The sequence below is a fragment of the Oncorhynchus masou genome, chromosome 26, assembly GCF_036934945.1.
Source record: "Oncorhynchus masou masou isolate Uvic2021 chromosome 26, UVic_Omas_1.1, whole genome shotgun sequence".
NCBI classification, from domain to species: domain Eukaryota; kingdom Metazoa; phylum Chordata; class Actinopteri; order Salmoniformes; family Salmonidae; genus Oncorhynchus; species Oncorhynchus masou.
This window is the reverse complement of record NC_088237.1, coordinates 17623973-17636441: the sequence shown is the minus strand read 5'-3', so window position 1 is coordinate 17636441 and position 12469 is coordinate 17623973. Positions and strand designations below refer to the sequence as shown.

General features: G+C 42.1%; 1 protein-coding gene across 3 annotated transcripts; it reads left to right on the top strand.

The window, feature by feature from the left end:
- LOC135514916 (ankyrin repeat and SOCS box protein 13-like) lies at window positions 1–7074 on the top strand. 3 transcript variants are annotated; one of them, XM_064938638.1, is made up of 6 exons: window positions 1–258; window positions 501–745; window positions 955–1111; window positions 1190–1324; window positions 1482–1673; window positions 4179–7074. In XM_064938638.1, the coding sequence occupies exons 1-6, from the start codon at window positions 213–215 to the stop codon at window positions 4304–4306; spliced, it is 903 nt and encodes a 300-aa protein (XP_064794710.1). In that variant the 5' UTR covers window positions 1–212; the 3' UTR covers window positions 4307–7074. The 3 variants fall into 3 exon arrangements, with proteins under 3 accessions (XP_064794710.1, XP_064794709.1, XP_064794711.1); XM_064938639.1 differs by having other exon boundaries at window positions 2–258; window positions 558–745; XM_064938637.1 differs by having other exon boundaries at window positions 1–745.
- The last annotated feature ends 5395 nt before the right edge of the window (window positions 7075–12469 follow it).

The window sequence follows — 12469 nt, the reverse complement described above, 5'->3', positions numbered from 1 at the left end:
TAAAGCCAAACAACTACAAGTTCTCTACTCTTGTAGTAATATGAAAATTTCGACAAAACATTTGTACTACAACTCCCAGCACGCCCTTAAATCCGTCAAAGGACATGTCAAAACCAGTCACGTGATGTGTCAGTGCCGCAGCTCAAATGTGTTTATTTACTTCTCGCGGGACGTAATTTACAGTTTTTCAACATAAAACAGGATTTGACCAAATGATGGAGGTTGAAACTGCCAGACCATACTTCTTTGGGGACATAGGTGCGTATAAAAACATTTCGGCTCCTTGAAATTGTATGCCAGCTAGCATTCATTTGGTTACTGCATGTCATAGCTAGCAAGCATGTGTTCATGCTATAACAGCAACGTAAATCAGCTACATATGTGCCATGTTGTGTTTTAGTCCATATCGATTGTCAAGTAAAGGTTTACGATGGCAAAATGTGTTATCAACACCAGAGATGATCTAGCATGCACTCACCTAGCGCCGGCTGATTATGTAGGAATAGGTATTCTCTTGCTATTTGCTCTCTGGCCGGTGACTGTGTGGCTTACACCAGGCTGCTGGTCGGAGAGGACCGAGGTGCACAAAGCGGCCTCCGAGGGACATGCTGCCCAGCTGCAGCAACTCATCCAGAGCGGTGCCTCCGTCAACATAGTGGCTGTGGACTCTATCACCCCCCTCCATGAGGCATGTGAAAGGGGGCAGACCCAGTGTGTCAGGCTGCTACTGGATGCTGGAGCACAGGTGAGACTGTCACTAGGTTGAGCGAGATAAGAGAAATAACGTAGGTTAGCCATAGAAGAATACAGGATTGTCAACAAACACTCTAGTCATATCACAGGAGAAAAGTGTGTCCCAGATTCAACACAGGTTAAAGATCAACAGAAGAGAAAGTAATGTTATTTATAGTTAATCAGGATATATACATACATAATGGCTGTGTTGTCTTGTAGGTGGATGCCCGTAACACGGACGGTAGCACCCCTCTGTGTGAGGCCTGCTCGGTCGGGAGCTTTGACTGTGTGCGGATGCTGCTGGAGCATGGGGCCAAGGTGAACCCCACCCTCTCTTCCCGGACCACCTCACCCCTACACGAAGCCTGCATGGGGGGTAAGTGTGTGGCATGTGTAGGATGAACGTGCATCACGATTGTTTGAGAACTTGTGACGGTCTGTTCTCGTGTCCCAGGTAATGCTGACGTTGTGAAGATCATGATCGCTAAAGGTGCCAGTCTGGAGGCATATGACCTGTACTATGGGACCCCACTGCATGTGGCGTGTGCCAACGACCACACAGACTGTGTCAAGGCACTACTCAACGCAGGTGAGCATTAGAGAATAGCACTAACAACAAATTATTTGATTTTGAAGAAGAAGAACACAATGAAGATACTCCTGAATAGAGAATAAAACCCTGGATTTGAGTTCTCAACTCTGAGGTGAATCTTTATTAATAACCTCTGTGTCATTTGCTTCCTCAGGTGCCAAAGTGAATTATGCTCGGCTGCACAAGACGGCCCTGCACCATGCTGCTAAAGTGAAGAGTGTAGACATGATCGACATGCTGGTGGAGTTTGGGGCGAACATCTACGCCAAAGACAAAAATGATAAGAAGCCCATTGACTACATCGATCCCGGTTCTCCTGCTGCACTCTGCTTAGAGTTTTATGAAAGTAAGTCAGTGTGAGAGAGGTTTTTATACTACAGTTACCAGTTATAAGCAACAGTCGTGTACTGTACCCATATGTTTTTTGGGGGATTTCTAAGCAATGTCACAGTGTCACCAGTAGGTGGTGCCCATTACAAAATTTTCAGAATCAAAAAGTTACAGGTCGTGGAAAAGTAATTTAAAAAATAACTTGATCATGTTGAACCCATCAAAAACAGCTGTTTGAACATTTCTTAATTGGTCAACAATACTCGGGTCAAGGTAGATTTAATTTCTTCTTGGTACGGGGCCTTTTTATGGGCCTAATTATAGAATGACATATAAAGTAGCATCCCTATTAATTTCAAATCGAATCAAACTTTGTCAAATGCGCCTGGTACAACAAGTGTAGACCTTACAGTGAAATGCTTACTTAGAAGCCCTTAACCAACAGTGCAGTTCAACAAGAGTTAAGAAAATATTTACCAAATAAAAAGTAACATAACAATAACAAGGCTATATACAGGGGGTACCGAGTCAGTGTGCGGGGGTACAGGTTAGTTGAGGTAATTTGTACATGCAGGTGGGAGTGAAGTGACTACGCATATAAACAGCAAGTGGCAGCAGTGTACAAAATGAATAAATGGAGGGGGGGGTCGTCAATGTAATTGTCCGGTGGCCATTTGATTAAATGTTCAGCAGTGTAATGCTTGGGGGTAGAAGCTGTTAAGGAGCCTTTTGGTCCGAGACTTGGCGCTCTGGTACCACTTGCGGTGCAGTAGAAGAGAAAACAGTCTATGACTTGGGTGACTGGAGTCTCTGATAATTTTATGGGCTTTCCTCTGACACCCCCTATTTAATATAGAACCTGGGCCATACACACTACCCTGTGTAGTGCCTTATGGTCAGAAGCATTTGCCATACCAGGCGGTCTTGGTGTGTTTGGACCATGATAGTTTGTTGGTGATGTGGACACAAAGGAACTTGAAACTCTCGACCCGCTCCCATTGATGTTAATGGGGGCATGTTTGGCCCACCTTTTCCTGTAGTCCATGATCAGCTCCTTTGTCTTTCTCACATTGAGGGAGAGGTTGTTGTCCTGGCACCACACTGCCAGTTCTCTGACCACCTCCCTATAGGTTGTCTCATCGTTGTCGGTGATCAGGCCTACCAGTGTTGTCAGCAAGCTTAATGATGGTGTTGGAGTCGTGTTTGGCCACGCAGTCGTGGGTGAACAGGGAATACAGGAAGGGACTAAGCATGCACCCCTGAGGGACCCCAATGTTGAGGATCAGCATGGCAGCCGTGTTGTTGCCTACCCTTACCACCTGGGGTCGGCCCTTCAGGAAGTCCACAATCCAGTTGCAGAGGGAGGTGTTTAGTTCCAGGGTCCTTAGCTTAATTGAAAAGGATCTCTGTGGTTCTAGTAGTGAAGATTTGTAACTTAACTAAAATATATCACCTTTCAATGTGGCATAAACACAACCATTCATGATGTTTTCATCTGATGTCAAACCATAAAAGGCTCATGTAGGCTACACGCGCACATTTGTCCACTCACAAATGAATTCCAACAGCCAAACAGTGCTCTGCCCCAACCATTTGATGAATGGAAAGAAACATCTGTTAAAACACCAAAAAGTCTAATGACATTCTGCGATTGTTATTCCTCCTACACTTGTAGCCTGAATTGATGTCCGTGCGCGTCAGTCTTGGCCAGTCATCTCTGCCTTGGAAAAATGTCAGTGTTCTCCTCGAACCACACCGCATTTTGAAGCGTCTATAATATGCCATCAACTTTCAAGTCCATTTTTCATGTGGCTGACGTGGTCATGATAAATAATGTTGTAAAAGCGTATTTTTTTTGTTGTCATTTTGTTTTAATTATTGTGATAGGCTCATGATTTACCTCTATGGCGTATCCCGTCTTATTTATTTTTTTAGGACGCAGTACCGGACAGTACTATCTTACTTTAACCCCTGCCAATACGCAGTCTTACGTCAGAAAGATATTTTGAACATATGCTCCAGTCCATCTGTCCTGTCCCTCAAGTTAATGTTTATCCTACTCATGTTCCAGGCTGATTTAAATTAGTACCGGTCTATAACATTCAGCTTAGCTACCCGTCAGTAACTGACGATGAGACCTAAACCCAGACAGATTCCTCTGCCTCAGAGCCACTTGTGGAATGTGAGACCAGGTCTGTGTGTGAAGCCACACAGCAACAGTATCCTAGGCATCAGACACAGACACCTCTTGTAAGGAAAAATATTAACTTTATTTCATGAAGTGCAAGGACATTGTGACATACGGTTTTAAACATTTGCTCAACTCATTGAGTCCTATTGTTGGGTTATGCAAGCAAACGACAACATAAAATCCCTGCTCAAAAGCTCCAGTCTTTAAAAATACTAAATAGGACCCATATCTCTGACTGTGTATTGATACTTGAGTACTCTATTCCTGTGTTCTATATATTGTGGCTAGAGACTACATCTCCCATAAACCTTTGTGGTTGTCTACCTGTAGGTACTCCATTGAGTCTGCAGCAGCTGAGCAGAGTGACCCTAAGGACGATGCTGGGTATCAGAGCTCTGGAGGTCGTAGTTCAACTGGACATACCAAAGCAAATCATTAGCTTCCTCTGTTACCACTGACACCATTATCTTACTAAGGAGAAGGAAGGAAGCTCAGACATTGAAACCTTTCTATAAAACATCACAATTATCAAAATGCTACAGTCTGAACCTTAAATACCACTAGATTAATGCATAAAAATAATATGCATACAGCAAAGCACAGGTTTCCAAACAGTATTTTTAAGCAGAGCACTTTTTTCTTTGTCTTCAGAATGTGTGCCATATTAACACATTAGATACATATTTAAAGAACAGAAGCATAGGAGGTTTTAATGGGGACTTTTTACATACAGTTTATTCTTAGAACCCCCATATCTTGTAAACCTACATGAAATACAAATGGAGGCCTTCAGGGAAAATGAGGGGGAGAGGAGAAAAGAAATGGAGGAGAGGAAGTGATTTTGGCAGCTGACCCTGTCCACTCTGTAATACCATCTGTGGACACTACACCAGCATTTTAGTCGCCATGACAATGCGGCAGCAACACATCCCAGATCTCCGGTACATCCTCAGGAATGAGAAACGGTGTTGCAGCAGGAGGATGAGCGGCGTTCCCGTTGACACGCTCCAGATGTCACTGTGTATCCCAGATTCCTCCCTGACATCGGAACAGAAACCACACCTGACAACTGGATGTGTTTGAGGCGGACGTGGAATCCAGGCAACAGAGAAACACCATGGAAAACAATCCTGCTTTTTTACTGTTAGCCTCTCTGATCCGTTGCGTCCGCTATAGCTGAGACGGCCCAGGCCTGAATACGGTGTCTGTTTGATGAGGGTGTATGGATTCCTCGGAGTTGTCTCTCTGGTCACTGTATTGGTACTGTTATTTGACATAACCCATCTTAATAATGGGAACAGAGGAATATGTCTATTATCAACATGTCTATGTAAGGCAATGTGCATTAATCAAAACATGTGTTTCTAAAAGATTATGACCTATTTAATCTCTCCCCACTGGCCACACTACCTCATTTCAGTGTGGATAATTGGGTAATATTTGGTTGAGATGTTAATGAGATTACAACCTATATTAACCCACTCAAATTAAATTCCAATAGAAAACAATGTTGATTTTTGGTTTAGTTGTCACCCAAAATGTTTATCACTGCACTTTCAACCATTTTAAAGCACAGCTAAGCTCAAGTGGGAATACAATGTCAGTTATTGATAAATCCCTGTGCTTAATCTAATAGCAGAACCAAATGACCTGGATTGCAGTTGAGATTACATTAAAAGTACATAGGTGCAAGGAATCAATGCCGTTTTGAGATTCGGTGCCGATTATTACAGCAGTTGTGGTGATCTCCACAGACCTGTGATCTATGCACGCTATCTTGCACATGCACCCTTTATATGATTACAGTAACCTCAAAATGTGGTCATGAATGTGTTAGTCTTTTTTTAAGTTTGAATGTTACTTTTGTTTTTTTAAGATAGTCTAAACTTAAGACTATTTACTGTATTGCAAAGTAATATTGTGTTTTGTTGACAACACAACCAAATATCAACATTTTAAGGAGATTTATCTTCTGCTTGGATAGGTCCATCTGTGCCACTGGCTCAGTCTGGCTTTAATTCCAATTTGTCTACAAATTAATAATTTCTATGTTGGATTCAGGACTCCATCTAACCGAAAACAAATGTATTTTCCATATAGATTCCACATCACGATATGTTGACAAATTGTTGAAACAACGTTTATAGTACCAAGTACAGTGCAAGTGACAATCCTCTCAGATAATCCATCTGTTTAACCCATTTTGGGAACGGTTAAGTTTTTGAATGCAAAATATGTCCTCAAAAAGTAATTTAACTCTGTATCATCAATAAGCTCAAGCAGCTTTCTCCCCCTCATTTAGCCTCTTCCAAATCTGTGCTGAGACAGCATGTCTGCTGGACTATTGAGTAAATGACATGTCTGTCAAGTGTGAAGGTTGTTAGATCATTGCTTGCAGCATTCAATTGCTTTTTACCAGGACAAGAACCTATTTGGAACTGTTTTCTGTGGATACAACGCGGCCTCATCCATTACCGTCGGCCTCGTCCATTACCGTCGGCCTCGTCCATTACCGTCTTAACCGTTCAGAACACATCCAGAAATAAGCTCAGGAGCAGAAATAGCTGGAGTCCTCCCTGTTCACATGAGGGAAGAAGGATAAATGCCCTCTTTTAAAATAGCTTCTTAAAATAACTGACCCTGGTTCAGAAGGGATCTGCTACTGCTCAGTCTTAAAATAGGCCGACCATGTAGATGATGGTTTAAATAGCATTTTCCTCAATCTTAACATTCAGATGAAACAGACGGAGGAGACGAGAACAGGCATGAGAAGAATGTCCAGTTATAAAACACATTTCAACAAAAAAAAAGTGCAATTTGGGGATTTTGAATCAGCCTTTAAAAGGAATGATACACCTGTTTCAAAGGCACTTTCTCTGCATGTTCAGATAAGGCAAAACCAGTCAAAGGTATCTGCACAGGGATTTCAAACATCACGTATTTGGTGCTGTGCAGCTAACATGTTATTTTTCAATCAAGCAATGTAACATCAAAGTAGACTGGATCTCGCATGCTGCTTGCACACTTGATACAGTATATTCATGAATCAGTATTGGGTACTAAGAATGCTACAAATACCTATTTATTATGATACATGTTTGTGTAACTGTTTAAATCTGTCAGTCAAAAATACTATTGTAAATAATATGTCCTCCACAGAAATGTATGTTGCTCTGTATAATGTAAGACTGGCATTGTGTGTTAATGAACGGCATTGTTGACATGCTCGCTGCCTTTTTGATTTTATTATGATAAGCTCGATTCATTCATCTAAATTGTGTCAACTGTTAGAGTAGGCTGATATCATGATGAACAGAAATTGAAATGAGCAACAAGATGGATCTCCATCCATGATTATGTCCAGTGTCCACTAGGATGTGCTATAGATTGATTGTTGTTAAACAGATTCTTAATCTCGCTCACTCGTCTAGTTACTAAGCAGCTGCACTGCTCCAGCACTAGTAGACAAGAGGCTCTGAGTACATCTGTTTTCCTGAGTTGTCTGAGCTGATATGGAGATATAGTGAACCTTGAACTGTCCATTTGAAGAAATTGATCTATAGGCTAGCATTTGAGACAACTAAATAAAAGGCTTAAAACGTGCTCATTCTTGAGGGAGGCGAGAATACTGTCACTCACCCACCCTCTTAGATTACAGAAGAAAAGGCAAAGGGGTTAGTTAGATTGAAATGGATGGGACTACGGTATTCCCCTGTGCTTCCTCTGTTGCTCTCCTAACGTAAAAACAACCGGTCACGTTGATGTGCTTTCCTAGATTACATCTGTTTGTACTATCTCAGAGATATGCCAAGGTTTATATGTGGAAAGGAGTTACTCGTTAGCCTTCAACCTTTGAACTCCAACCTCTCAGTAGATATATGCCAATGTGTATTATCCTCACATCTTTGTTAGCTATAAGAAACAACTCTTCACCTCTTTGTAGAAACTTCCTCGGGAGGGTAATTAAGGATGGATGTAGATAGATCAGGAAGGAATCTGAGAGGCTCAGTGTCTTTTGGAGGAGAGATAGACTTGATGCTGTGATGGTCTGCTAGGCTTCATTGGGAGAGCTCTTCACTTCCAGTTAGGAATCCTTCCCCCACTCAACGAGGATCAGATGTGAGGAAGTGTTTGCCAAGCTGGGACTCTGATAGTTACTTTCAACCATGAGCAACTGATTTAGGACCAGCCTGTCCTGCACTCAGTCTTCACCTTAACCATAATGGGACTAACAACAAAATTGGCCCCGGACCAGTTATTAAAAGCTTGGTGTAATTATAGCTTCTCCACTCCCATATAATTATAGCAAAGGGTTAGAAGTTCATTTTAAGGACAATCTCTACCACACCATAACTCAGAACTGGTCAGGCACTACAACACACAGCACACACAGCCTCTGTCTGCTTGTTAGAGGAAGAGGCAGTGAGGCACCATTTTGTGTGTTTTGTGTCTCCTAAATCTGCGTTAAGGGTGACTGGTGGGATTGAGTTATTCCACTACACTGGTAAATAAAGCACGGAGAATGGGAGGAGAATACTGGCTTGAAAGCAGCTCTTCTTTGAAGTGATCCTAATCTGTATGACTGAATGGACGTGTGTTTGACTGGAAACATCATCAAACGCAGAGGCACACCTGTTTATGGCCTTGGTCTGAAATCACGTGGGACCTCTTCAGCGGTTCACTGCAGTATAGCTACAACAGATTGGTACTCAAAACATGGTTAGAATGATCAACTGTTTAGCTTTAATACCTTTAATATCTTTTTAGCACTATCGAGCTAGTCTACCTAACACGTAATAAATGAAAAGTCACTAAGTCAGTATTCCAGAGGATTTATCCAAAAGGCCTCTGGCTGGTTGTCGTCATTCAGACTTACTGTAAAACAGCCTGGTCTCCTGCAGTCTGAGAACATATGCACATCTGTCTAGTCAGCCACACACACACACGTGGACGTCCCAGAAGCACAGCGAGCGGCCAGATGACCCAACCATCTGGTTATAGTTCCTAAAGGGAGTCCCCGGGCCAGTTCTACCCCACCCTGCTTCCTAGTCTTACACAGCACTACTCCAGTTCAGTCAGTGGGGGTGAAGTCAGCAGTTTCTTCTTCCCAGACAAAGTCTCTCTCTTTCTCTCTCCAATGACACATACGCCTGGTCAACAGTAGTCAACTGGCCTGCACCTCAGACAGACAGATTGTCCTGGGCTAGCCCGGGGAGCACAGGAGGGCCCAGACGGACAGACTGTCCTGGGCTAGCCCAGGGAGCCCAGAATGGCACTATGAAATGCAGGCAAAAAAGCACACATGCATGTACACACCACTTTTCTCACAAACACTTTGGCAGATTGATTGTGTATGAGTCTGTCATATTCTTACACACACACACTCTCCCCATCTCTCCAATATCCATATTTTCTTTGAAAGCAAGTCTCAGCTTCTCGTGCTTCAAGCCTGCACTCTATTGAAGTATAACGAAGAAAAGCTAAATGCTGATTGGATTGGTTTGAGACCTCGGGGGCCTTTGACAACCACAGACATTTAAGAAAGAGCTGTGGGCTTTTTCAAGAAGACAAAGCAGCAAATTTGGAACCGTTTATTTCCCTCAGAGGCCTTCATCTACATCTGCATTTGCTTTCACATGGTGCCTTTTGTCAAAGCTATTCGTAATGGGTATTTGACACCTTAGTGGCAAAATTCACATGCGCACCCGACATATATGCAAACACACACAGACACACAACTACCCCCTTCTCACAAAATCACATGAAATATCCACACATTCTCAGAAGTCGAGTATTTAAACTTTGCGCATCACAATAAAAGGAACAATGTTCTTTGTGAGCAGTCAAACATATTTGGGATAAAAATGCTAACACTTTGTACAGTGCCTTGCAAAAGTATTCATCCCCCTTGGTGTTTTTCCTATTTTGTTGCATTACAACCTGTAATTTAAATGGATTATTATTTGGATTTCATGTAATGGACATACACAAAATATTCCAAATTGGTGACGTGAAACGAAAAAAAAATAAATAACTTGTTTAAAAAAATTATACAACATTAAAAATGAAAAAGTGGTGCATGCATATGTATTCACTCCTTTGCTATGAAGCCCCTAAATAAGATCTGGTGCAACCAATTACCTTCAAAAGTCACAATTAGTTAAATAAAGTCCACCTGTGTGCAATCTAAGTTTCGCATGATCTGTCGCATGATCTGTCACATGATCTCAGTATATAGACCAGTTAATTACATCCAATTTTCAAATAGGAGATTAATACAATAAAGTCTTAATTTATTACAATTAAAATACTGTGTATGAAAGGCCCCAGAGTCTGCAACACCACTAAGCAAGCAGCACTATGAAGACCAAGGGGCTCTCCAAACAGGTCATGGACAAAATTGTGGAGAAGTACAGATCAGGGTTGGGTTATAAAAAAATATCCAAAACTTTGAACATCCCACAGAGCGCTATTAAATCCATTATTAAAAAATGGTAAGAATATGGCACCACAACAAACCTGCCAAGAGAGGGCCGCCCACCAAAACTCACAGACCAGGCAAGGAGGGCATTAATCATAGAGGAAACAAAGAACCCAAAGATAACCCTGAAGAAGCTGCAAAGCTCCACAGCGGCGATCTGAGTATCTGTCCATAGGACCACTTTAAGCCGTACACTCCACAGAGGTGGGCTTTATGGAAGAGTGGCCATAAAAAAAGCCATTGCTTAAAGAAAAAAAATAAGCAAACACGTTTGGTGTTCGCCAAAAGGCATGTGGGAGACTCCCCAAACATATGGAAGAAGGTACTCTGGTCAGATGAGAAAAAATTTGAGCTTTTTGGCCATCAAGGAAAACGCTATGTCTCGCTCAAACCCAACACTACCCTGAGAACACCATCCAATGTTTTTCATCAGCAGGGACTGGGAAACTGGTCAGAATTGAAGGAATGATGGATGGTGCTAAATACAGGGTAATTCTTGAGGGAAACCTGTTTCAGTCTTCAAGAGATTTGAGACTGGGATGGAGGTTCACCTTCGAGCAGGGCAATAACCCTAAGCATACTGCTAAAGCAACACTCAAGTGGTTTAAGAGGAACCATTTAAATGTCTTGGAATGGCCTAGTCAAAGGCCAGACCTCAATCCAATTGAGAATCTTTGGTATGACTTGAAGATTGCTCTACACCAGCGGAACCCATCCAACTTGAAGGAGCTGGAGCAGTTTTGCCTTGAAGAATGGGCAAAAATCCCAGTGGCTAGATGTGCCAAGCTTATAGATACATACCCTAAGAGACTTGCGGCTGTAATTGCTGCCAAAGGTGGCTCTACAAAGTATTGACTTTGGGGGGATGAATAGTTATGCATGCTCAATTATTCTATTTTATTTTTGTCTTATTACTTGTTTGTTTCACAAAAAATATGTTTTCATCTTCAGAGTGGTAGGCATGTTGTGTAAATCAAATGATACAACCCCCCCCCACCCCAACAAAAAATAAATATATATTTTAATTCCAGGTTGTAAGGCAACAAAATACAAAAAAATGCCAAGGGGGTGAATACTTTCCCAAGCCACTGTATGTAACCCAAATATCCCTGTATCTGTCAATCAATCAAATGTATTTATAAAGGCCTTTTTACATCAGCATTTATAAGGAAACGATGGGTCTGGTTGTATGGCTGTAGAATAAGGTCCTGAAGCTACTGTTTCCTGCGATGGTTGGTGGAGCTGGCCAGAGAAACAATGTGATCCAGAACAGAGTGTACTCCAGGTTGTTTCCCTGTTGCTAATAGGCCTGTTCTCTTTCTCACAACCATCAATTTGGCATTTTATCGCCCACAATAATGACATGGTGTGACAGGCTGCCCAACCTGTCATTTACTACTACTTTTTACTTGATGAAACACTTTTACTGCGTGTTCCTCTCTGGCAGTTTGACCTTATTTCGACTAGGAAAGCAGTGTCAACTCGACTGGTTGTTCTCGGTACAGGTGTAATAAGTATGTTAGTGGGGGGAACGGGAGGACGAGGAGGAGGGAGATGTCTTTTTGGCTGTAGAAGAGACTGCACAGTCGGACAATGTGTAGACCATTATGTTATCTTGTAAGGTCTTGTTTATTACCTGCTGATTTAATGCAGATGACTAGTTTTGGGGGAAAATCTCTTGCTCAAACAGGACAGGTACTATATGACCCTGTCCTTCTTCACTGACCTAACTAAGGACCTTAGTGATCAGGGACAGTACAATGACATGATCCTATCATTTCCACAGTAGTATGTATCAATGAGCCAAGCTAGTGAATAACAACAAGAGGTAGGAGGGTAATAATCAAGTTTGTATCTGAACTTTCCCACTCTGGGATTTACAACCAGTTTGTTATTTTGTGCAAATAGGTGGATTATAACACGATCATGCCTTAGTGCTTCGGTGTCTAGTTTGTTTTCATACCAGTGTGTGAGTGTTTTGGTCCATTGCGTGGCGACGACAGTAAAGAAGAATTCAAGGTTTGATTCAACACAGCATTTTTCAGTGGCCTTAATTCCCGGCTGTTGCTTTTTAAGGCTTGCTATTATGGGGATAATATTAGCCACTAAATAACAGTGTGGCGCCTGAAAAGTGCTGAGG